The 27,513-nt window shown below is 41.1% G+C and overlaps 1 protein-coding gene across 2 annotated transcripts in view; it reads left to right on the top strand.

Moving 5' to 3' along the window:
- LOC127410550 (rabphilin-3A-like) overlaps positions 1–26,074 on the top strand; it is a 37,801-nt gene extending 11,727 nt beyond the window's left edge. For both annotated transcript variants that reach the window (XM_051645753.1, XM_051645752.1), the window contains 10 exons: positions 3–176; positions 5,399–5,478; positions 7,929–8,003; positions 13,377–13,486; positions 14,894–15,020; positions 15,129–15,185; positions 15,578–15,732; positions 23,184–23,265; positions 23,388–23,484; positions 25,585–26,074. In XM_051645753.1, coding sequence (XP_051501713.1) covers positions 3–176; positions 5,399–5,478; positions 7,929–8,003; positions 13,377–13,486; positions 14,894–15,020; positions 15,129–15,185; positions 15,578–15,732; positions 23,184–23,265; positions 23,388–23,484; positions 25,585–25,715 — 1,088 coding nt within the window. In that variant the 3' untranslated portion in view covers positions 25,716–26,074. The remainder of the gene's footprint in view (positions 1–2; positions 177–5,398; positions 5,479–7,928; positions 8,004–13,376; positions 13,487–14,893; positions 15,021–15,128; positions 15,186–15,577; positions 15,733–23,183; positions 23,266–23,387; positions 23,485–25,584) is intronic.
- The last annotated feature ends 1,439 nt before the right edge of the window (positions 26,075–27,513 follow it).

The following is a 27,513-nucleotide window of genomic DNA, read 5'->3' as shown; positions in this document are numbered from 1 at the left end:
AGCTGCTTTGGAAGCAGAGAGAGCATTCTACCAGTCCAGTACTGTGCAGGAGAGAGAGCCCCCTGTAGAGAGGGAGGAGCAGCGGTCTGCTGTTTACAACCCTCCACCTGCCCATCATCAGAGCGCTCCATCAGTGGACGATGAAGAGGCAAACAGCTACGACTCCGATGAAGCAAGTAAGACAAGCAAGACAGTTTTTAATTAAATATTATATCTAGTTTTGTCTTCATTAAGCAATCATGTTGCTGTCTGTTTCATGTTGCTTGGTGTGAATTAAAGGGAGGTGGTTTGTTGTCAGAAGTTGTTTCACCAATGACATCTTTTTTCACTCTTTTTAACTACTCAGTCACTAATCTTGAGTACTTTTGATTGATCAATTGTCTCTGCAGAAGCATTTTAGTCTTTGACTACCTCTGAATGTGGTATGAGTGATTTCTACATTTTCTGTTGTTCATGGCTGCGGTCGTTTTTCAAATGATGATCAAATAATGGAAAATAATGTTATGAATGGGCATATATTCAGACGCCCACTTTCAGCATTTGAACACTTTAAGCTCTGAAGGTGTTTTTAAAGATTTCCTGTTTCAGTGGCGTACCCAAAATTAAAGGCTTATAACTCTGCAGAAACAAACAAACAAAAATAAACAAACAAACAAGGGTGGTCAAGTGTTTGGTATCATTGTAAAACTTTTAAAAAAAAATGTATGATATAGATTATAATACATTCTGAGAGTCTCAGCCTAAGAAACTGCTGAAAAAAAACAAAAACAAAAAAACAAAATGACTTTCTTATTTTTCTTATTTGACATTATATATCTTAGGGTGTAAATAAGAAGGCTCCAAAAAATGCTTTTGATTTGTTCCCAATCATGTCAACTATTTATACACTTCATTTTTCTCGCCCTGCATTGCCGAGCAAAAGATCGTTTGATCTTATCTACTTCTCTGCAGTTCACTATGATGCAGCAGTGCATCTGTACACAGACTACAGAACTGCATACATTCACAAATGATCTGCCAAAGATCTACAAAGCTGTCATTGCTGCACGTGGAGGATTTTTGAAGTAGTTTTTTTCTCAAAAAAAAAAAAAAAAAATCTAGTTGTAATAGTAATTTTTCACGTTATTAATGTCCTGACTATACATTGTGATTAGTTTAATGCCACTTTGGTGAATAAAAGTACCAATTTCTTTCCATAAGATATATATATATATATACTTTTTTTTAAAGATTACTCAATACAATTTTATGGAATTTTGTTATTTGAAACTGAAACACGTGAATCTTAAAATAATTATTAAAATTAAAGACACTTGTTTCAGACAGCATTCCAAGACACCATAGGGTGATTTTCACATAACCTGTCAAGAAAATATCCTGGTCATATTTAACTCCTAATAAAAAAAGAAAAAATAAATATAAACACTAGGCCTACATTTAGGGACATTACGATTTTTGACATGACAACTTCCTCTCCTTAGTCTATAAATATGGACTGAAATGTATCACAGTTCAATTCAGCACATCAAAAACAATATGAATAAAAAAAATTTTCATTAAACAATTTTTATCATATGTATTTTATGCACCAAACACTATATTGACATTTAAAAAGGGGGAAACTATAAAAGAAAAATGTCCTGGGTTTCAGAAACTTATGGTAAGATGACATCATAATAGCTTGTAATGTAAAATAATGAGATCATTATAATGAAAGAGCAGGCTGCATACCCACATCATTCATTAGTTCACACTTTAAATATATCTTATAAAATGTATATGTCAGAATTGTCAAAGTTAAAAAATAACAATGTTAAAAACCATAAATGTTCTAAAAATATGTCTCATTTTCTATATACAAACTCTAATTTAAAAAAAAAAAGAAATGTTGTTTAGGACCAGGACATTTTCTTGACATGTTTTATGAGAATTATCCCATAACATCATGTCTAATGATCTAAAACTAATTTAAGCAAGCTTAAAACATAACTAAACAAACATTAAATAAGTGCAAGGCTTATTTATTGCTACAGATGAAGTCATAAGTTTAAAAAACTGGACAAAACACTCTGAGGTGTGAATTCATATAGTAGAAAGACGTTTGACCAATAAAAGATCTAAATGTCACAGATTGACCTTTTGGCTGAATAAAAAAAAAAAAAAAAAAACACAAAGCTGCATGGTTTGCATGTTGCTGGGTTTTAAAGTCTAGTGCGACCACAATAATCTGCGATGCATTATGTGATGAGTGTAATTGGGGAACAGGGGTACAGTGTATCCCTTTACTGGCGCACAGACAGTTACCCATGGTGGGTATATGGAACTGCACTGCCCCATTTTTGTTTTATTACTGGTTGTGTAATATTCCATTTTTCTTTTGGGGTTTCAGGAACGGTTGTCTGACTGGTCATATATTGAAAATCATACTCCCTTTTCCCTGTAGCAGCTGTGGGATTATCTCTTTAATCCTGCTTCTCTAGTTTTTGGAGAGTTGTTTGGCTGTTTTATTTTTGTTTCTCAATAGTACTTAACCGTACACATGATATACGTACAACATATGTAGTATTTCAAAAAAATATATAATAATAATAATAATTAGATTATATTAATAATCAATGTTTGAAATGCCACAAATAGGAATTTGTATTTATATATTTCATCATATTTAATAAATTAACTTTTGAAAAACACACTTTCACAGAATGCTCTAATTTACTTAATATATTGTGTATATACAGTATATGTAATTTACTCACTATATTTTGTGGTGGGCATTTTATTGTGGCGAATGGCAAAATTATAAATTGAATGGCTGTTAACTGTTTTAACAGAATTGAATATAGATTAAGTTTAATTTTATTTTGTTGAAAAACTTGTGTTGAACTAATGAAATTCCTATGTTACTGCATTGAATTTTCAATTGCAATTCAAAAAATGTATCTGTCATTATATCTCAACAACCTCTAGGATGTTGTCAATTCAGTTTAAATTCCAATCCATAAATTGAAAGGAATTTTGCCCAACCCTGATATGTATACATTACACCGATCAGCCACAGCATTAAAACCACCTGCCTAATATCATGTAGGTCCCCCTCGTGCTGCCAAAACAGCTCTGACCCATTGGGGCATGGACTCCACAAGACCTCTGAAGGTGTCCTGTGGTATCTGGCACCAAGACATTAGAAGCAGATCCTTCAAGTCCTGTAAGTTGCGAGGTAGGGCCTCCATGGTTAGGACTTGTTGGTTCAGCACATCCCATAGATGTTCAATCAGATTTAGATCTGGGGAATTTGGAGGCCAAGTCAACACCTTGAACTCTTTGTCATGTTCTTCAAATCATTCCTGAACAATTTTTTGCAGTGTGGCAGGGCGCATTATCCTGCTGAAAGAGGCCATTGCCATCAGGGAATACCGTTGCCATGAAGGGATGTACGTGGTCTGCAACAATCTTTAAGTAGGTGGAACGTATCAAAGTAACATCCACATGAATGCCAGGACACAAGGTTTCCCAGCAGAACATTGCCCAGAGCATCACTTTTCCTCCACTGGCCTGCCTTCTTCCCATAGTACATCCTGCTGCCATCTCTTCCCCAGGTAAATGACACACACACCCGGCCATCCACGTGATCTAAAAGAAAACATGATTCATCAGACCAGGCTACCTTCTTCCATTGCTCCATGGTCCAGTTCTGATGCTTGTGTGCCTTTTGTAAGCGCTTTCGGCGGTGAACAGGGGTCAGCATGGGATATGCAGCCCCATACGCAGCAAGCTGCGATGCACTGTGTGTTCTGACACCTTTCAAGTTTTTCAGCAATTTGTGCTACAGTAGCTCTTCTGTGGGATCGGACCAGACGGTCTAGCTTTCGCTCCCCACACGAATCAGTGAGCCTTGGGCACCCATGGGCCTGTCACTGGTTCACCGGTTTTCCTTCTTTGGACCACTTTTGGTAGGTACTATCCACTGCATACCGGGAACACCCCACAAGACCTGCCATTTTGGAGATGCTCTGACCCAGTCGTCTAGCCATCACAATTGTCAAAATTGCTCAGATCCTTAATCTTGCCCATTTTACCTGCTTCCAACACATGAAATTCAAGAACTGACTGTTCACTTGCTGCCTAATATATCCCACCCCTTGACAGGTGCCATTGTAATGATATTGTCACAGCCTGGACTGGACAGTCCCACCTGTCTGTCTGTCTTGTTGTGTGTTGGTGTGTGTGTCTGTGTTCCCTCTCTCTCCCTCTTGTGTCTTGCAGGTGCCATGTGGAGAATGTCAGCTCTGTTGCCAGGATGACTGATTGTTAATCCACCCAGCTCGTCACCAGCAGAACCTGCCTCCAATTACCAGCTTCTATATATTCTCTCCTATGTTGTTCTGTCTTTGTTGGACTTTTTTGCTGTGTTGCATTTCTGTCAGCGTGTTCTGGTTTGTTCCCTGTTTCCTGTTTCATGTCTTCAGTTTTAGTCAATCTAGTTTCTGTTTTGTTTTTGGTTGTTTATTCTTCTCCCTTGTGAGAGTTTTGATTTGTATTTTGTATTTTATTTGTTTATTTAAATAAAAGCCCTATTCTGCCTTCCTGCATTTGAGTCCTTCCTTGTCTCAGCACTACGTACCGTGACAGAACAATCCAACCAATTCTGGACCCAGCAGAGGCACAATGGGCATCTTCCATTTTATATCTCCCCTCACTGACTTTTCAATCCATCAGCGCATGATTCAGCTCATCTATCTTCACAATGTCCATCAGAGTGGAACTGACGTGAGGGACTTTGCATGTGGGTTTTTGATTGCAGTGGATGAGCTGGACTGTGATGAGACGGATCTTAAAGAGGTTTACAACATCTGCCTCGATCAACCTCTCAGTCAAGAGGAGATGGAGAAGCTGGGGCATTGGGCTTTTGGGACTTTGTTGACCACCTTTACGAGTGCAGGGAGTCTGCCCAGGATCCCAGGAGGGATTTCCATACCATTGTCCCACCCTCAACAAGCCCAATCCCCGGTCCTCCTATGACCCGTAACAGAGGCCGTTTCCCAGTCACTGCCAGCGCTCCCAACCATGGCGGTCAGTTCCGCACTGCCTGTCCAGTTCCCTGTGGTCATCGAGTCTGTCCATTTCCTTGAGGCTGTTGACAAGTCTGTCCAGTTTCCTGTGGCCGTCGACGAGAGGACACAGCACACAGCCTTGTGGTACGCCAGTGTTCAGAATGAGGGTGGAGGAGGTGTGATTGTCAAGCCTGACAGTTTGTGGTCTGTTAGTTAGAAAGTCCAATGTCCAGCTGCAGAAGGAAGTGCTAATTCCAAGATCAGTGAGCTTAGAGATCAGCTTGGATGGGTATAATAAAATCGTTATTCTTTGATGTAATGTAAGCCTATATTGTGTTTGTTTGCAGCAACTCTTGGAGCGCTGGAGTTCAGTTTACTTTATGATCAAGGCAACAACAGCCTCCACTGCAGTATTATCAGAGGAAAGGTAACTTCATATATTTTACCATATTAATTTTTGAACTCACAGTTTTGAACACAAGCAGAACAAACACTAAAAACACAGGTCTTTTTTAACACTATATTTTTGTCTGTTGTCCTTGTGGGATAAAGAGACTGTAGATTTTGTAGGTCAGAATTAGAATAAGTTATATAATATTTATTATATTATAGTACATATTTAAATATGCTCCATTGTCACTTTTTAACAAATTTAACATTGCTCTGTGAAGAGTGTGTTTCATATGTATTTGAAAGTCTAAACTCCTTCATAATGAAAACCAAAGTCAAATTGTTTTTCTGCATGTTTGTAAAAATGCAGAATTTAAGATTTTATGTTGAAGTAATAGTTCACCCAGAAATTAATATTATGTCATCATTTACTCACCCTCATGTCATTCCAAACCTGTTTAACTTTCCTTCTTCTGTGGAACATACAAAATAAAGTGCATTTTTCAAAGAATATCCTGGTCGAATATCCTATGGCTATGCTTTCTGTATATAGAACACAGATGGGGACTAGGTCTGTCAAGCTCCAAAATAAAAAAAGCACCTTGACAGTATCATAAAAGTAGTCCATATAACTTGAGTGCGATATTCCAAGTCTTTTGAAGTCATATGATAGATTTGTGTGAGGAACAGAACCCAATTTAATTCGTTATTCACTGAAAGTCTTTCACGTCCCCTTTCAATTTCATATGGAAAAAAGCAGGCAGGATATTAATTTTTGGGTGAACTCTTCCTTTAATTACAGTGACAATAAAAAGTATGTGAACCCTTTGGAATTAGCTGGTTTAGAAGTGGTTTATTAATTGGTTATAAAATGTGATCTCATCTTCATCAAAGTCACAAGTGTGTAGGCAAACACAATGTGCTTAAGCTAACAACACACAATTATAAACATTCATGTCTTTATTGCACACATCCCATTAAACATTCACAGTTTAGGTTGTAAAAAGTATGTGAACCCCTAGGCTAATGATGTCAACAAAAGCTAATCAGAGTCAGAAGTTGGCAAACCTGGCATCAAATTAATGAAAGATATTAGAGGTGTGGTTTAGAGCTACTTTGACTTATAAAAAGCACTAAAAAATTTTGAGTTTGCCATTCACAAGAAGCATCTGCTGATGTTGACCATGCCTCGCATAAAAGAGATATCAGAAGACCTACGATCAAGAATTGTTGCTTTGCATAAAGCTGGAAAGGGTTACAAAGTTATCTCGAAGAGCTGAGATATTCATCTGTCCACAGTTAGACAAATTGCCTATAAATGGAGGCAATTTAGTACTGTGGCTACTCTCTGTAGAAGTGGCTGTCCAGCCAAGATGACTCAAAGGGCACACAGCAGAATGCTCAATGAGGTAAAAAAAAACCCTAGAGTGACAGCTAAAGACTGGAAGGAATCACTGGAACAGGTTAACATCTCTGTTCATGAGTCTACTATACGGAAAACATTAAAAGTCATGGTGTCCATGGCAGGACACCACGAAGGAAGCCGCTGCTTTCCAACAAAAACATTGCTGCTGCCTGAAGTTTGCCAAAGACCACATTGACACTCTACAACGCTACTAAAATGTTTTGTGGACTGATGAAACTAAGGTTGAATTGTTTGGGAAGAATACGCAGCACTACCTATGGCGTCAAAAGCGCACCGCATACCAACATGGAAACATCATCCCAACAGTGAAGTACAGTGAAGGGAGCATCGTGATTTGGGGATGCTTTGCTGCTTCGGGGGCCTAGACCGCTTGCCATCATCAAGGGGAAATTGATTCCCAAGTTTATCAAGATATCCTACAGGATAATGTCAGGGTGGCTGTGTGGCAGCTAAAGCTCAGTAGAAGTTGGGTGATACATCAGAGTAAATACACTACAGAATGGCTTCAAAAAAGAAAATCCACCTTTGGAGTGGCCCAGTCAGAGTCCAGACCTTATCCAAATAGAGATGCTGTGTAATGATCTCAAGAGAGCCGTTCACACCAGACATCCTAAGAATATGGCTGATCTGAAGCAGTTCTGTAAGGAAGAATGATCCAAAATTCCTTCTGAACATTGTGCAGGTCTAGTCCGCAGCTATCGGAAATGCTTGGTTGAGGTCATTGCTGCCAAAGGAGGATCGACCAGTTGTGATCTCATTTTCATCAAAGTCACAAGTTTAGACAAACACAATGTGTTTAAGCTAACAACACACAAACAATTATAATCTTTCATGTCTTTATTGAACACGTACCATTAAACATTCACAGTGATGTGGAAAAAATAATTGAACTCTTGGATTTAATATTTTATGACCAATTAATGCAGAAAACCAGCTAATTTCAAAGGGTTCACATACTTTTTTCTTGCCATTGTATATTGCGCTGTGCACAATATATGTGTTATTATGACATCAAATCTTGATAAAAAAAATATACAGTATATATTTTCTTTTTCTATTAGGGTTTAAAGCCAATGGATTCTAATGGACTAGCAGATCCATATGTTAAACTACATCTGTTACCTGGTGCAAGTAAGGTGAGACAGAGTGTTTTTAATGTAGTACTTAATGTAAAACTCTTCCTATACACCAGGAATGATCAAATATTAATAATTTAAAATCATTTTGTAATGAGTTCAATGAAATGAGGAAGCGGGAGGCGGCAATTCCAAATCAGGAATGTCACTTTATACAAAATAAAACATGTTCGCTTAGAGCGCAACGGTGAAGCTTCAATTTAATGGCAGTGGCCAACACACAAACAGCTTCTCAGCTGGGCTCTCTCTGCACACTCTGAGGACTGGCCCCTTTTATTTCCCCCTCTCTCACTGCGAACACAGAAACAAGCAATTACCAGCAATTCATCTCAAGTGAGAACCCTTACCGCTTACTCTCTTTCTAGACGAACGCTTGACTATGCCCTCGCATCCACATACCCCACCGCCCGATTCAGTCCGGGGAACTGTCCGGACTGCCCACTCCCCACAACCCTTTCTGGAGAGGAAGTCCATGTCAGTTATCTGCATGCCCTGCCTGTGGACCACCTCGAACTTAAATGGCTGGAGTGCCAGTTACCAGTTACAGGTGATCCGGGTGTTGGCATCCTTCATGCAGTGGAGATGCTGGAGCGGGGCATGGTCCAAACAGAGGGTGAATGCTCGTCCCAACAAATAGTAGCGGAGAGTGAGGACTGCCCACTTGATGTCCAAGCACTCCTTCTCTATGGTGCTGTACTTAGTCTCTCTCATAGAGAGCTTCTGACTAATTTACAGCACCGGACATTCCTCCCCCTCGACCACCTGGGACAGTACAGCACCCAACCCCCTTTCTAATGCGTCCGTCTGCAAAACAAAAGGGAGAGAGAAGTCAGGGGAATGCAGAAGCGGCCCACCACAAAGTGCAGCTTTTACCCGCGTGAATGCGTGTTGGCATGGCTCCGTCCACTGGACTGGGTCTGGAGCTCCCTTTTTAGTGAGATCAGTCAGCGGGCTGGTGACGTCCGAAAAATTAGAAACAAACCTTCGATAATAGCCAGCCAGCCTCAGGAAATGTCTCAACTTCTTTTTGGTCTTGGGTCTCGGGCAGGTCGCAATCGCTGTGATTTTATCAATTTGGGACCACACCTGACCGTGACCCAAGTGGAATACCATACCTCCACCCACCCAATTGTGCACTTCTTCGGATTTGCCATGAGTCCCGCTTGTCACAACGACCTCAGAACGGCCCCCAGATGCTGCATGTGCTGCTGCCAATCATTACTGTAAATAATGATGTCATCCAAATAGGCAGCGGCATATGCAGTGTGCAGTCTGAGGACACTTTCTATAAGAAGTTGAAGAATAGCCGGTGCCCCAAACAAAATGAATGGAAGGGTCACAAATTGGTGTAAACCAAACGGTGTGGAGAACGCCGTTTTTTCATGGGACATTGGCGTTAAGGGGATCTGCCAATATCCCTTTGTCAAATCCAGTGTCAAATAAAAGTGAGCCACACCCAACTGATCAAGCAGTTCGTCAATACAAGGCATTGGATATGCATCAAATTTTGACACCGCGTTGACTTTCCTATAATCCACACAGAACCGGACCGAGCCATTGCTCTTAGGCACCAGAATCACCGGGCTGGTCCAATCACTGTGGGATTCTTCTATTACCCCCATATCGTGCATGGCCTTTAATTCTTCCCGTACTACCTGTTTCTTGTGTTCGGGTAGGCGGTAGAGATGACTACGTACCACTACACTGGGGGTTGTCTCGATGTGGTGTTCTATGAGATTAGTGCAGCCAGAGAAAATCCTTTTGCAACCTGGCAACCTCCGAATGTTGCGATGGTGAGAGGTGGTCTCCACAAGGGACTGGGGTGAACTGATTGGCTTTTAGATTCACCTCTGGTCCGAGCTCCTCCCTCTCCGGAACTACCATCGCCAAGCATACGGGGACCGCTGCTCTCCATGGTTTTAGGAAGCTGAGGTGGTAAATCTGATGTGCCCTACCTGTACACAACACCTCATAGTCAGCTTCCCCAACTCGCCGTGTGACCTCAAAGGGCCCTTGCCAATTCGCGAGTAATTTCGAGCTTGATGTGGGCAGCAATACAAGAATCTTATCTCCCTGTGCAAATTCCTGTAGCCGAGCTCCCCTGTTATACAGCTGGGACAGATGTTCCAGCGCCTGTAGCAAATTTGCCTGTGATAGTTGCACCACTGAGTGCAGAGTTTTGCTCACACGTCAAGAATGTTTTGAATTTCATTTCATTTTGCTCAGTTGAGGTCCCTTCTCCCAATTTTCCTTCATGACATCTAACACACCATGGGGCTTATGCCCATATAACAATTAAAATGGGGAAAACCCCATTTAACAGGGGTTCGAGCCACTTATCCCAGTTCCGAGCATAAACGTGCACAAACTTACGAATCATATTTTTTAAGGTCTGATTAAATCGTTCGACCAAGCCATTCATTTGTGGATTGTACATGCTTGTCCGAATCGATTTAACCCCCAGTAATTTGTACAGCTCACGTAGAGTGTGTGACATAAAAGCAGTGCCCATATCAGTGAGGATTTATTTTGGAATCCCCACTAAGGAGATAATTCTGAAGAGTGCCTCCGCAACACTACGTGCTGAGATGTTGCGCAGAGGCACTGCTTCCAGATATCACTTTGCGTAATCCACCAGGACTAACGCAAAGTGATGCCCATGTGCTGTCTGTTCTAATGGCCGGATGAGGTCCATGCCAATTCATTCGAAGGGGACCTCAATCAACGGGAGGGGATGCAATGGTGCTTTTGGAGCGGCTGGCGGATTCACCAGCTGACTTTCACGGCATGCTGCACACCACTGGTGAACATCTCCATGAATGCCCGGACAATAGAAACGGGCCAACCGATGGCTTAGTGTTTTCCCCTGTCCCAAATGACCTGCCATCGTATTATGATGAGCCACCTGGAATAACATTTCCTGACAGCTCTTTGGTACCAATAACTGGGTTGTATTTTCCTTTGTCAGAGTGTCCTGTGTCACTTAATACAATCAATCTTTTATAATAGAAAAATATGGATATGTGAGTGCGATGCCCGGCTGAGGTCATTGAACATCAATCACTATCACTTGGTCAAACGCGTGCTTCAGGGTTTCATCTCGCAACTGCTCTTGAGGGAAATCCTCTACCGTGAATTCCTTAAGGGCGGGGGAGGATGACACCTCCCCTTCCCTGGCACCAGCCTGACACGATGCATACGGTCCAGGCCACGCCTCCCCAGCCAGCACTTCACGCATCCCACACTGACTCACTTTCTCACAGGACCCATCCACACACAACCCCTTCAATAATAATCGAAAAGCCGGCCAATTAGTTCCCAAAATTAGTGGATGGGTGAGGCGAGGACTAACCACCTCCTCAACATTATGCTTTTGGCCCCTGAACATTATCGTGACAGTCAATACAGGATAATCATGAATATCCCCATGCACACACCTCACCTTCACCTGATTATTTGTATCCAAAGCCCCATTTTGTACCAAGCATTGATGAATGGAGGTTTGATTATAACCTGAATCCACCAAGGCTTGGTATGTACCCCCTTGACAATCACCGGCATCTGGTACGTCCCTGCTCGACCGGGGGTGGTCTGTGGAGTGTCGGGGACCCTGATCAAGGCCCCCACCTCCATTACTGTTCCCTGATCTCAGACCTGACCCGGCTCCCTGCAACTCCAGCAGACCGGCCCAAGCTTCCCGCCCACACCAGTGGCAGCGGGTTCCCTCACCTGGGATGAAGAGAGGGGAGAGATGGGGTTTGTTGGCACAGCGAACCCCCAAGACCGGGGAGCTGGTTTCGGTGGAATGTTCCCCTGTTTCTGGGGGAAAGGAACAGGGCGGAAGGAAGGAGGTGGGGAGAGAGAGCTGAGGAAGAGACAACAGGGGAGAAAGGGCGTGGGACGCGCCGGCCCCCGGATACACCACCAGATGGTCTTCCGCCAGCTGAACTGCTTCATCTAGTGATGCCGGCCGGTTGCACTGGACACAGTTGGCCGTCCCCTTTGGCAGCTGGGAGATGAACTGCTCCAGCACCACCAAGTTGATGATGTCATCGGTGTCGCTGTTCTCCTTGGCCAGCACCCACCGCCGGCAGGCGTCATGGAGCTGCTGAGCAAAGGCAAACGGGCAGCCAACCTCGCTTAGCATCAAGGAGTGGAAGCGCTGGCGGTGTTCTTCTGGGCTCTAGCCAACCGGTTGCAGGATGGACTTCTTGAACATGGTGTAGTCCAGGAGGTTGGCGACCGGAAGTTTTTGCGGTGTGATCTGGGCTTCCCCGGTCAGCAGCGGCAGAAGATGTACCGCCCGTTGCTCCTGCGACCATCTCTGGGCTTTGGCTGTGTGCTCAAAGAGCTCGAGGTAGGCCTGTGGATCGCCTTTAGGCCCCATCTTTGTGAGCAACATGTGAGGGTTCGCTGCTGCCGGGGTCACGGCAGCCACCCTCTCCTGGGGCACTAAGCTCCGCAGCACCTGCCGGTCATCCTCCTGGGCCCGAAGGAGCACCTCAAAACGCTACTTCTTATCCACGCGTAGGTCCACAAGGGCCTGGTGTTGGGCCTGGTTGATGCTGGCAAGGGACCTGAAGACTACCTCCAGCGGCGATGACTCCACGGCAGCGTATCCTTCTTCCTCTTCTCCCGGGTTTCGGCACCAGTGTAACGGGTTCAATGAAATGAGGAAGGGGGTGACGGTGATTCCATCTCAGAAATGTCACTTTTTATTGGTACAAAATAAAACACGTTCGCTTAGAGCCCAATGGTGAAGCTTAAATTTAATGGCAGCGGCCAGCACACAAACAGCCTCTCAGCTAGGCTCTCTCTGCACACTCTGAGGACTGGCCACTTTTATTTCCCGTCTCTCACTGTGAACACAGAAACAAGCAATTACCAGCAATTAATCTCAGGTGAGAACTCTTACTGCTTACTCTCTTTCCAGACGAACGCTCGACCATGCCCTCACCTCCACACATGTATATAATGTTGATTAAAATAATAATTCGTAAGTGCTTAACACTACTTTTGCAATATAACTATTTCTTTAAAGTTTGTCACCATTTTTAATTATATTTTATATGGTCCTGCAGTGTGTCAAATAATTTTTTTAAAGTACAAATATTCAGTGTTGTCTCTCAATTATTATGATGTAAAAAAATGATATCCATAATAATTATAATTATTTACTTAGCAAAATGTTAAATAGTTTTAGATGGAGTTTAGCATGTCACACCACAGTCAGCTATGCATTTGCTTTAGTTTATAAATATAGTACTTTCTACAGTACTTTAATACATCTAGAATACTCAGTGGTTCAGTTTTACTTTATTTTACAGCATTCATATTCTATTTAATCAGTGATGTTCTTTGTTTCCAATGCAGTCAAATAAATTACGCACTAAGACTCTTCGGAACACTCGTAATCCGGCCTGGAATGAGACGCTGGTTTATCACGGACTGACAGATGATGATATGCAGCGCAAGACCCTCAGGTTTAAGACTACTTTAATACAGACACTCTACACTGTACTTTTGTACATTTTCATAATATTAATATTATAATACTATAATAATATAATAATAGTATAATAATTATTAATATTATATTATTATTATATTATTATTAAAGTCACATTTAAGCTAAAAACAATTCAATACTGCAGGTGAAAACAGACACAAAAAGCTGCACAAACAGAAGGTAACTGACCAAAATGACCATTATCTCCGCATATACTGCTGTGGTAAAGGTGTCAATTCAAATACACACGAGAGACTCATTTACTAAATCAACACCACACTGAAAAAAATTATAAGTAAGATTTACTTAATTTTTATTTTTCAAGTTTTTGCACACAGTTTTTCTGAGTAAATTGCAATGCTATAAAATTAAGTAAAATCTACTTAATTTCATGACATAATATTGATTGAAGTGAGAGAGTAAATTTAACTTAAACATTTAAGTAACTTTTACTTACAAATCTGATGTACATGGTATTTAAATAAGCTTAGTAAAATGTAAATACAAATTTTACTGGAACATTCCATTTTGATCATGAATGAGTAATTATGAGTAGACAATGAACGAATGAATGAATGACTTCACAAAGCAAGAATTTACCAAACGTAACAACAAAATCAACAATAAAAATGGTGTTAATAAACTAGCAAACACTGAAAACATGCAAGCTCATTAATTTTTCAAGCCCGGTGCCTGATGGTGACACCAGCTTCGAAAAGTTAAGTAAAAATGACTTAATTTATTTACCAGTGAAATGTACTCACATTAATGAATAAATATGATAGGTTTTAAGACTGATACATGATGACACATTGTAAAAAATAATAAATAATCATAAATAAAATTTACAATATTTAAGATAAAGCATTCATTTTTACATGTTTGAATTAAAAACAAATGTAGAATTTACTTAATATTTTCAAGTAGATGCTTTAACCTATTTAAAACTAAAAGTACTTAATCTTTTCTGCTATATATATTTCACCATAAAATATATTTTTTTCAGTGCAGGTTGCACAAAGGGACACTTTTTGTACCTTTGTTCAGTATGAAGAAAGTTATTATTAATATTATTTATTTATTTTGATTTGTAAATGGAGATCATACAATGCATTGAATTAGTGGTAGCATTTAAAATCTAGCTCATGAATCAGCAAAACTCTTCTGCTAAAGTAGCAAACTGCTTCTTGCGAGAATGAACTTTGATGAGTTATAAGTAGATTTATAACTAGTTTTAATGTATTGACAGCCCTAGTATTTATACATCAGAATTTCTGCTTTACATGTTTAACAAAGCAAAATCGAAGTCTTCCCAAGTACCCCCTGGAATAAACAAGTGATTTTAAACTTATAAGCATTATTATTTTTTATGTTGTTGCAGATTATCAGTCTGCGATGAAGACAAGTTTGGTCACAATGAGTTTATCGGAGAGACCAGAGTTGCCCTGAAGAAACTCAAGTTCAATCAGAAGAAAAACTTTAACGTGTGTCTAGAGAGAGTTGTACAGGTGAGTCCTAAACACTTTTACACATATACACAGAAATACCTATTACTGCAGCTGAATTTATAGTCATATCAAATATATAGGCAAACATTTCTGCCTTTTTTTATATAGACAAAGAGAACTTCGACTGCTGGTGGTGCCCGAGGAATTGCCCTCTATGAGGATGAGGTAAATGTTTATATCCTTAAATTGTACAGTATTTATAGGGTGAGAGCAAAATAATGCAAACACCTAACAGTAAGAGATCATCTACCACGTTGTAAATGTGCGGACCCATTAAACGCTCTTGGCAGTTACAAACCTCAGTAAGTACTAATGGGGGCGAGAGAGTTACCTTCAAATATCTGTTCCATTAAAACAGATCTATTGCTCTGTCATGTCAGTGGTTGACCTGAAAGACAAAACTGACTGTGAAGTCAGTAAAACTCAAAAGGCCCATGCAAAATTGATATATATATATATATATATATATATATATATACACACGAGTTAAATCAACAAAATTAATTTTTACAGTGTATCCTCCACATAATTGTTTTTGTGTATGTTTATCTCTCTAGTCGGGGAAGGATGGAGGTGAGCAGGAAGAGAGAGGTCGTATCCTGATATCCCTCATGTATAACACTCAGCTGAGTCGTCTCATTGTTGGTGTTATACGCTGTGTGCACTTAGCTGCCATGGATGCGAATGGATACTCTGATCCTTTTGTCAAAATGTGAGTCTATCTTGATTAAACCCAATGTTTGAACACATGTTTGGGTTACACTTTTATAACTTTCATTACTTAATAAGACTCAAGGTAATTAGCAAACAGTATTACATTTTAAAAAGGCAGAGACTATTTGCACTAAGTGCAAATAGTCTTAGATGCTATTAACACTCCTAATTAAATGCTAACAGAATAGTGGAATCACTGCAGTATGTTTATTATGTTTATTAAGAGTCCCATAGACACCCTGCACCCGTAAACCTAACTCTAACCTTACCTTTCAAAAATTAACCATGGGTTTACTACAGTATCAACATGGTATTTTGTAGTGAAATCATAGTAACTACAAAATTAAATATGGTTACTATATTAACACCATATTACAGTCGTAAAATCATCGTTAATTGCATTAAAACTATGACTTGATGCCAAAAAACATGGTTACTATAATATTACTATAGTAAAACCATGGTTTACCCAGATCAAACCTTCTCTCAACTCCCAGACCTTCACTGTGACCAAATCACTGCTATATATAAATTTTTATTTATTGTTATAAGTAGTATTAAAGGAAATATTAATAATGGAGACAGGAAACAGGATAGGAAAAAGTGGGAATCGAACCTGGGTCTCTGCACAAGAAAAGCACATATTAAGCGCTTACGCGCTACGACCGTGCGCAAAGTCTTATCCAATTTCGTGAGAGTGCTTACTGTAAGTGCAATTTTCGTGCCAGCGCAAAGCTCAAGTGGCCGTGGGTGGGAGTGTTTGCGCTACTGTGGGTGTAGGCGTGCAAACTGTGGGTGTATTGTATGTAAATGAAGAGGTGCAAAGCGCAATTTGCTGTTTTCTTAACAAAAACTGTATGTCATTGTGCGAAGATGTTTCAATACCACCTCTTAACACAGCGCAAAGTCCAAATTCAGTTCCTGTATTTGCAGTGTGGAGATTTCACCAGTAGGTGGTAATAAAATTCAAATGTCCAAATTCTGAAAGTACAGAACATCAAATTCTGTCCTTGACGATCGCTGTTGAAACCCTTTGTTGAAACAAAAAAATATGATATTTATGTTTAACTTTCTAGAGGTCATGGTTTATTTTTTCCGTTATTATTATTATTTTTATTTTATTGTTATGTTTATATGCATTATTATTCTTGTATATTTACAATTGTATTTATGATAAAATTTTGACTAGTAATTTTCCACCTGTTGTCGTAGAGTGATTTTTAAGTCACTGCAAGAGGGGCCGGTGGAAGAAGCTGGAGAGGGTAAAATGTTTGGATTTTGTATTATTTTTTTTACCACTTCGTTATTTTTATTATATTTTTGTTTAATTTGAAAAGTAACTTGAATTTAGAAATATTTTTGGTTTATTTTTTTAGTGTTTCGTAAAATGAATTAAATTTTTCAAAATCAAAATCGACCTGTAGAAGTGAAATGCGTGCAGATACAATCACTGTTGATACTAGCCATGATTTGTGTGTCAGTAGATGAAAATAATAATAATAATTACTTAATTTAACAGAGCGAACATCCAAATTCTGATGAGAATCACATTTTCCATGCATATAAAAGGAGAATGTGTCACTGTAATAGAAATATGCCGGACGTTCATCAAGGACGCAGTTAATGCACAAAAGAACTTAAGTCCATATTTCTGTTCTTCTAATTTATTGCATACACTACCAACTTCTTATGAATGTGCTATCTTTGTTTAAATCATTGGTGCTTGAGGGAATGGATTATATAATAGGACGCAGACGCTGGAATAACCAGAGAAGAACCTCAGAATTGAATTTTACTTGACCCATCCCATGAGCGTTGCAAACCCACTTGTGCCTAGACTTAGTGCATGCTTGCACGAAAATACCAAAACTTCATGGCCATGCCCACTGACTTTGGGCTTATGACTTGAACGTTGAATGAACGTTACATTTATATAGCACTTTTCTGACACTACACTCAAAGCACTTCACACAGTGAATAGGGGACTCTCCTCAACCACCACCAGTGTGCAGCATCCACCTGGATGATGTGAAGGCAGCCATAGTGCGCCAGTACGCTCACCACACACCAGCTATTGGTGGAGAGGAGAGAGTAGAGTGATATAGCCAATTCATGGATGGGGATTATTAGGAGGCCATGACTTATAAGGGCCATTGGGGGAATGTAGCCAGGACACCAGGGTTACACCCCTACTCTTTAAGAGAAGTGTCCTGGGATTTTTAATGCCAACAGAGAGTCAGGACCTCGGTTTAACGTCTCATCCGAAGGACGGTGCCTTTTTACAGTATAGTGTCCCCGTCACTATACTGGGGCATTAAGACCTACACAGACCGCTGGGTAAGCACCTCCTGCTGGCCTCCCTAATACCTCTTCCAGCAGCAACATCCTGGTTACTTTCATAACCTCCATTCCCTGATGGAGGGAACGAGACATTGTGTCGATGTAGTGACACTAGGGGTCACTCTTGGGAGCCCTAAACACCTCTGCTTTTTAAAAAAAAAAGGCCAATGGGAATTGGCGAGTGGAATTTGCATGCCACTCCCCTGGACATATGGGTATAAAAGGAGCTGGTATGCAACCACTCATTCAGGTTTTGTGCTGAGGAGCTGAGACAAGGTCCTGGCCATTTCAGTGAGTAGTTCAACTTGAACATGACTGGGAGTCAAAACGCACGTCTTCACCTCATGGGAGCAGAAAAGCGCTACGTGCAAGCCGTAAACCTGGCCAGCTGTCCCGGAACTTACCTGCTCGTACCTGACAACACATGGGACGAAACCGGCTCAACCCGGAGATTATAGAACCTCGCAAAGGTGTTGGGTGTTGCCCAGCCCGCTGCTCTGCAGATGTCTGCCAAAGAGGCACCACTGGTCAGGGCCCAGGAGGCCGCTACACTCCTAGCAGTGTGGGCTCGTAACCCCACGGGGGGGCGGCACGTCCTGAGCGTGATATGCCATCACAATGGCGTCAACGAACCAGTGAGCGATCCTCTGTTTGGAGGCAGTGCTTCCTTTCTGCTGTCCACCAAAGCAGACAAAGAGCTGCTCAGAGCTTCTAAAGCTCTGTGTGCGATCCAAATAGATGCATAAAGCACACACCAGACACAGCAACGCAAAAGCTGGGTCTGCCTCCTCCTGGGGCAGCGCATGCAGGTTCACCACCTGACCCCTAAAAGGGGTCGTGGGAACCTTGGGCACATAGCCCGGTCGGGGTCTCAGGATCACGTGAGAGTAACCTGGACCGAACTCCAGAGGTCCGAGAACCGCTTCTGGGTGGGCCAGTAGGGTGCTCCTCATCCTCCCTGACCTTGCACAGGGTCTGTATAGGGTCTGTGCAAGTAGGCTCACTGGGGGAAATGTGTATTTGCATAGTCCAGGGAGCCAGCTGTGTGCCAGTGCGTCTATACTGAGGGGTGCCTCGGTCAGGGTGTACCAAAGCAGGCAGTGGGTGGATTCCCAGGAAGCAAAAATGTCTAACTGTGCTCAACTGAATCGACTCCAAATCAGCTGGACCACCTGGGGGTGGAGTCTCCACTCTCCCCTGAGCGTAACCTGTCATGACAGCGTGTCCGCTGCGATGTTGAGGTCGCCCGGAATGTGAGTGGCTCGTAGCAACTAGAGGCGCTGCTAACTCCAGAGGAGGAGATGGCGGACGAGTTGTGACATGCAATGGGAGCAAAGACCACCTTGACGGTTGATGTATGCTACCATCACCGTGTTGTCCGTCTGGACCAACACATGCTTGCCCTGGATCAACGGCCGGAACCTCCGCAGGGCGAGCAGTACTGCCAACAACTCGAGGCAGTTGATGTGTCAACGCAGCCGCGGGCCAGTCATGCCATTGCATACGGCGCACCAGCCTGTCTTGGAGGCATCCATCATAACCACAACATGCTTGGAGACCTGCTCTAGGGGAACCCTTGCCTGTAGAAATGCAAGGTCGGTCCAAGGGCTGAAGAGGTAGTGACAGATCGGTGTGACGACCACGCGATGTGTCCCACGGCACCATGCCTATCTTGGGACTCAAGTCTGAAGCCAGTGCTGAAGCGCTCTCATATGCATCAACCCGAGTGGTGTGGCCACTGCTGAGGATGCCATATGCCCCATGAGCCTCTGAAAAAGTATCAGTGGAACCACTGTCTTCTGTCTGAATGCCTTCAGACAGTTCAGCACCGACTGTGCATGCTCATTCGTGAGGCGCACCGTCATCGAGACTGATTCCAACTCCAAGTTGAGAAAAGAGATTCTCTGAACCAGGGAGAGCTTGCTCTTTTCCCAGTTGACCCTAAGCCCCAGCCAGCTGAGGTGCGAGAGCACCAGGTCCCTGTGCGCACACAACACATCCCAAAAGTGATCTAGGTTTAGCCAGTCATCGAGATAATTGAGGATTTGGATGCCCACTTCCCTTAGCGGGGAAAGGGCTGCCTCTACGACCTTCATGAAGACGCGAGGCGACAGAGACTGGCCGAAGGGGGGGACCTTGTACTGGTACGCCTGGCCCTCGAAAGCAAACCGCAGGAAGGGTCTGTGTCGAGGTAAGACCGAGATGTGGAAGTACGCGTCCTTCAGGTCTACTGTCGTGAACCAATCTTGATGCTGGATGCTCGCTAAAATGTGTTTTTGCATCAGCATCTTGAATGGAAGACTGTGCAAGGCCCGGTTCAGTACTCACAGGTCCAAGATTGGCCACAACCCACCGCCTTTCTTCGGTATGATGAAGTAGGGGCTGTAAAACCCCTTCTTCATCTCGGCTGGATGGACAGGCTCTATCCGTAGAAGGGTAGTGATCTCCGCACGCAAGGTAGCGGTGTTCTCGCCCTTCACCGAGGTGAAGCGGGCGGCGCTGAACCTGGGCGGGTGCCTGGCGAACTGAATCATGTAGCCGAGTCGGACGGTCCGGGTCAGCCATCGTGAAGGGTTGGAAAGCGCGAGCCACGCGTCCAAACTCCAGGTGAGGGGGACCAAGGGGACAATCAAGTCGGACGTACCGGCGGGTGGGGCCTCGCAAGCGCATTATCCACCTGGGGGAATCACCGAATACCCCTTGACCACCCCACCATCAAGGGTAGTGAGAGCAGGGGAGCTGAAAGATCGGGATCAGGTAGTAAAAGGTGCCCCCCACGATCTTGTCAGCTCCTCCTGCACTTGCGGAAAGAAAGGGACCGGGGCAGGGCGCGGCCGTGAGCGGCGCTCTGGGCCCAGGAACCAATCATCGAGCTGCAAGGGTTCAGGGCAGAGTGGAGGGTTGCACTCTAGCCCGACGCTCGTGGCTGCCTGGGAAAGCATGTCCGTCATCTCCGTGTTGGCCTGAGACTGGGCAACCATACCCGAAGGAGGAAGCCCAGCCGAAGCCTCTGCGTCAGAGTGGACGAGCCCGCTCTCTGATGCTGCGCTCGATAACTCATCATCTTCCCGGGCCCCGAATAAGAGGTCAAACTCACCCTGAGATGAGCCGGCGGTCTCATCCGAGGGCCTGACTGGGGCAAGCGAACGTGCTGAGGAATGGGAGGTCCGTGGGGAGTTACCCAGTGGAGGTGCTCCCATTGGAGTCCCCAAATCGCCCCCAGTGCTAACCGACGCGGCCTCATACCCGTAGGTAGAAGGACCGAGGCGCGAGCCGCTGGGGTGGCTTGCTTTCTTACGAAGGCAAGTCGCAACCGCAACGTTGCCATGGTCATGTTCTCGCAATGAGGACAAGACCTATCCACGAATGATGTCTCCAAGTGGGCAGCGCACTGACACGTAAGACAGCGATCGTGGCCATCAGAAGCGGAGAGATAACGACCGCAACCATGAATAACACACAAACAGAAAGGCATTTTAAAAAGATGTTCCGTGTGTGCCGCTCTTTTAGTATTGAAATATACTCTTTTAGAATATACTCTTTTGTTCTGCCGAAGCACCCAGGGGTGTTCTCTGCACTCCATGGGTGCAGAGGGGGAGAAGCCGTTGAAATGCGCTGTAAATCCAGCAGTTTGAGGTGATCGGTAGGGAGAAATTGAATTCAGTGCACTGAATGCAGCCGCTCGGCTTCGAAGAGAAAATCTGAATGAGTGGTTGCATACTAGCTCCTTTTATACCCGAATGTCTGGGGGAGTGGCATGCAATTCCACTCGCCAATTCCCATTGGCCTTTTTTCAAAAAGCAGAGGTGTCTGGGGCTCCCAAGAGTGACCCCTATTGTCACTACATTGACACAACATCGAGTGAGTGACAGATAGGGAACCTTAGTTTTCCCAGGAGGTCTCCCATCCAGGTACTGACTAGGCTCAACCCTACTTAACTTCAGTGGGCAACCGGTCTTGAGCTACAGGGTGATCTGACTTAAAGCATTGCGCTGCGCTTGCGGTCTTAAAATAGGGCCCTAAGTGTGCTGTGTGGCCAAGTGCTATTTACATATAGTGCAAATAGTCAATCCGTTATATAATATATTCATATTAAAATAGCTAGAAATCATAAATAGCTTGAACCATACTACCAATTAAAGGTTTGGACACACCTACTCATTCTTAATTATGGCTATTTTCCACACTTTAGTATATACGTAAAGTCATAAAAACTATAAAATAACACAAATGGAAGTATGGGAATTATGTAGTGGCCAAGAATTTCCAAACAAATCAAAACTAACTTATACAAATTATACACAAAACTATTTTTAAACATTTCAGGACAAGACTTGAGATAAAAAAAATATATATATATATTTTGAAAATGAGATAAAAAAGATCTTGAAAAATTATAAATTCAGTCCTTTTGACTTTTGGCTTTAATACACTGATCTGTTTAATTTTTAAAAACTTATTTAAAAAATGTTCTGGGTTCAGTACAAGTTAAGCTCAACTAACAGCATTTGTGGCATAATGTTGATTTCTGCAAAAAAACAAAAATTACGACTTGCCCTCGTTTATTAAATAAAAAGCAAAAATCATGGTTATATTAAGGTACTTTTTATTGAAGTGAATGTGGCCAGTTCATGAACGTTTGAAAGTGTAGCCACAAGACATAAACAGAATACGTGTTAATATGGTTAGACTGTTATGAAATTGCTTAGTTATTTCCAGTATTATAACTTTAATTCCATGACAACAAAACCCTATAATTTCGGTACTGGACATAATTTTGCACAGAACATTTTTGTGGTAATCAACATTATGCCACAAATGCTGTTGATTGAGCTTAACTTGTATTGAACTTTGAATATTCCTTTAATAAAAGTTATTACATAGTTTAACCCCTGCCTTATTTTGGTAAAAGTTTAATGGCAACAAATTAGGACAGGAATTTGAATGTGGAAACCATTATAGTCTATTATTTTTACAAAATAAATCACATGATACTATGAATGCTACAAACAAATGCATAAACATGTAAAGGCAAATTCATTAGAATGGAACATAATACTGTATATTATTGTTTGGATGTGAATTTGTTTTCATGTCTGATGGATACAGATGTCTGAAACCTGATATGGGGAAGAAAGCGAAAAACAAGACGCAGATTAAGAAGAAAACGCTCAACCCAGAATTTAATGAGGTATGAAATGTGTGCTGTGGTTTGCACATACGGAGCATTCTTCTTTGTGCTTGTTGCCTTTATACTGTTTTCATGTTTCTTGGATGACCCCTGCTCTGTCTTATGAACTTTTTCTTCTGCAGGAATTCAGCTATGAAATTAAGCATGCAGAGCTGGCCAAAAAGACTCTTGATATCTCGGTATGGGACTATGACATCGGCAAATCCAATGATTATATAGGTAGGACCGTGGTTATATTTTATGTTTATTATGTTTCATGGACGATCATGTAATAAATCATGTAATCTTTTTGTCCCATGTCTAAAGAATCAGTGCTCTACGATTCACATTAACCCTCCTGTGGTATTTAATAAAAAGTGTTTCCTTTATCTGAGCAGTACAAGATTTGGTGACTTTTCCACAATTTGCCAACTGAACATACCAAAAAATTGGTATTTGCGGCTAAAATTGTCCGACCATTGAAAATGAATGGGAAAGACCAAAAAAACAGCATTTTGTTTTTTTATCTGTCAAATGAAATCAATAAATCAGCCACAATGCCATTACAGGGTGAGACTCTAAAACATCAAAAACAAGCACACCCACTCACACAGAAACACACTTACACACACACAAAAATTAACTGGTGAGACTATAACACAGAGCTTTTTTTTTTATTTGTTAAAAATAAATAAATAAATAAACAGTCAAAATGCTAAACACACTCAGAAATGAAGGGGTGAGACAATAAACACTCACAATGCAGAACACACACACACACACACACACAGAACCAGGGCATCAATAAGTGGAGCTCTACAGCCATCTTTTGATCATTGTTAACATTACAAGTCATCTGTTGTTTTCCAGCTGATGACAGCAATCTGACACACACACACACACACACACACACACACACACACACACACACACACACACACACACACACACGTGCGTTTGCAAAATACATTTTTACTATTGAAAGTTTGAAATTTCCTACATTTTTACTCTTATTCTTCTGTTTAATATTCTAGTTGAATTTTCAGAATTGTACAGCTCATTTCTTTTCTTTTTTTATTCTCTCCCATTTTTCTCCCCAATTTGGAATGCCCAGTTACCAATGCGCTCTAAGTCCTCGTGGTGGCATAGTGACTCGCCTCAATCCGAGTTGCCTCTGTGTCTGAGACCGTCAATCCGCGCATCTTATCACGTGACTTGTTGAGTGCGTTACCGCGGAGACATAGCGTGTGTGGAGGCTTCACGCTGTTCTCCGCGGCATCCACGCACAACTCACCACGCGTCCCACCAAGAGTGAGAACCACATTATAAAGACCATGAGGAGGTTACCCCATGTGACTCTACCCTCCCTAGCAACCGGGCCAATTTGGTTGCTTAGGAGACCTGGCTGGAGTCACTCAGCACACCCTGGATTCGAACTCGCGACTCCAGGGGTGGTAGTCAGCGTCTTTAATTACAGCTCATTTATGTTTCTTGATGTGCATTTTCTTGACATTATTATGCATTTACTTTGAGTTATTACTTTTTTATGTTTGAAATAAATTATTGGTAGAAAAATGCTTATTCTGTGTCTTTGTAACACCATGGTCAGGTTTGATTGCAAGCATAAAGACATTAACTGCAAAAACTGACACTTCAAATCAATTTTAAAGTGCTAAACTTTGACAAATAATAGTTTGATAATGTCTAAATATATATCCAAATAAATAACTTGTGATAAAATATAAAATTAGGTTACAACAAACCATCAGACTACATCTACTGGGTGTTACTGGCATAGCATGATTTTCAAGTCATGTTATTTATATTTTGTTCACCAGATGGCAGCAGTCTGCCTCCAATTTATGTCACATTCTCATATTTTATTCATGTTTCAACTTATAGAAGTGTAGGTACTGATTTTTATTTATTTTTTTATTTGTTTATTTGTATATGCAAATGTATCGTACAATTTAGAAAATTACATGTAAATAAGATAAAAATAGCATAAAATCCCAAAAGAAATGCATAATTGTATTGTTCTTACTTCAGGGAAGAAGAAATTGTATCATTATCATCATAATAAAAAATAAAAAAAAAGGTTACACATCTGAACCTTCCGGTCAGAAATGGCCACGAATACCAAAGGTGCCATTTTTAAATACCATAAGAGTGGTAACCATATTGTCAAGAAGCAGAGCTTTATCAATGATTTTCATTTCCAAAACTATGTTTTTATTAAACACAAATGTAATAAGCATTTAACTGTGAATGATTAGAATTATGCATGCTATCTTTCCATTATTAAATGATTTAATGGCACAAGTGTTTTTCTAATATCAGGTGGATGTCAGCTGGGTATCACTGCCAAAGGAGAACGCTTGAAGCACTGGTACGAATGCCTGAAGAACAAAGACAAGAAGATTGAGCGCTGGCACACTCTTCTGAATGAAAACCATATCTCCAGTGATTAGAGGATTCAAGCTTTCTGCATGCCTTAGACAATTCACTTCCCTGATCTGTACCTGCTCTTTTAGGTAACTAAAATTCTCCTCCACTGATTGCATATCTTTGGCAAAACTGATTCTATTCACATCTGATTGTCACCTGAGATGCTTTCAAAATATTTGATGATGCCTGAAGCTCTTCTGCCCATACAATTAATTCATTTTAATATCACTGATGTGCAAAAAAACTACTGCACGATAGACCCCAGTCAGGGCAGACACTATATTTAATCTGACATGAATTAAACTTTGATGCTTTGAGGATAGACGTACAGTCTGTTCAGTATGTTGCACTCTTGTATAACAACAACAGCATGCAGCACCAATAAAATGTCCACAACATTATCAGAGAAAAACATGTTTTTTTTTTTTTTTGTTCTTTTTATTTTTTATTATTATATCAAAATTTCAGGTAAATTATCCATAGCTTATAAAATTAAAGATCAAATATATACAGTATAGAGATATATATATATATATATATATATATATATATATATATATATATATATATATATATATATATATAAAGTTAAATTAATTTTTAAAAGTGAGATTTCCAACATTGTTTTTGTAATAGCCTTATTTTCAACTGCATCAAATTGAATATGGCATCAACACTTCTTAAAGGAAAACTTACCCAAAAATGAAAATTACCTCATCATTTACTCACCCAAATGCCATCCAGATGTGTGTGACTTTCTTAGAAGAATATGTTGTGGAAGAATATTTCAACTCTGTAGGTCCATACAATGTAAGTCAATGGGGTCAAGAACTTTGGAGCTCAAAGGACATAAAGGCAGCATAAAAGTAATCCATACGACTCCAGTGGTTAAATCCATGTCTTCAGAGGAAATTTGATAGATGTGGGTGAGAAACACATCAGTATTTTAGTCCTTTTTTACTATTAATCTCTACTTTTAAACTAGCGCTCTTCAAGAGTTCTTCTTTTGTTTTTGGCTATTTGCATTCTTTGTGCATGTCACCACCTACTGGGCAGGGAGGAGAATGTATAGTAAAAAAGGACTTAAATATTGATCTGTTTCTCACCCACACCTATCATATCACTTCTGAAGACATGGATTAAACCACTGGAGTCGTATGGATTACTTATATGCTGCCTTTCTGTTCTTTTTTGAGCTTCAAAGTTTTAGACCCTGTTGACTTGCATTGTATGGATCTACAAAGCTGAAATATTCTTCTAAAAATCTTAATTTGTGTTCTGCAGAAGAGAGAAAGTCATACACATCTGGGATGGCATGAGGGTGAGTAAATGATGAGAGAATTTACATTTTTGGGTAAACTATCCCTTTAAGGTCTATAATGTCCTTTTTAGATGTTCTCTTATCTGGCCACAGTAACATTAGGATTGAAAACCTTTTTTTTTTTTTTTATGTTACAGTTGATTAGCAACTGTAAAACTGCAAATATTCACCTTGTTGTGGCATGCCTTAATATCATGTCTTTCTTACTTGTTTAAAAAGCATTGTGAATGTTTTGCTCCTTGTAAAAGAGAGGCAGATATATAGAGAATATATAAGAGAAACATGCAGTCAAAGGTTTACATGTCATCGTAGAATGTCAGGTTAAATTAATTCTATAGCAAATTTGGCTAGTTGTTGGCTAAATAATAGTACCAGATGGCGAAATCGTAAGAAATCGTACGAGTTGGCTCACAAAAAGCCTAGCTGGGATATGTGAAAAAAAGAAGAATTTCACTGTATATGTGCAAATGTATAATGTGATAAATAAAGAAAATTATTAT

The sequence above is a fragment of the Myxocyprinus asiaticus genome, chromosome 2 (assembly GCF_019703515.2).
Source record: "Myxocyprinus asiaticus isolate MX2 ecotype Aquarium Trade chromosome 2, UBuf_Myxa_2, whole genome shotgun sequence".
Classification (NCBI taxonomy): domain Eukaryota; kingdom Metazoa; phylum Chordata; class Actinopteri; order Cypriniformes; family Catostomidae; genus Myxocyprinus; species Myxocyprinus asiaticus.
The sequence above is the reverse complement of the archived record's forward strand: the minus strand, read 5'-3'. Positions and strand labels throughout refer to the sequence as shown.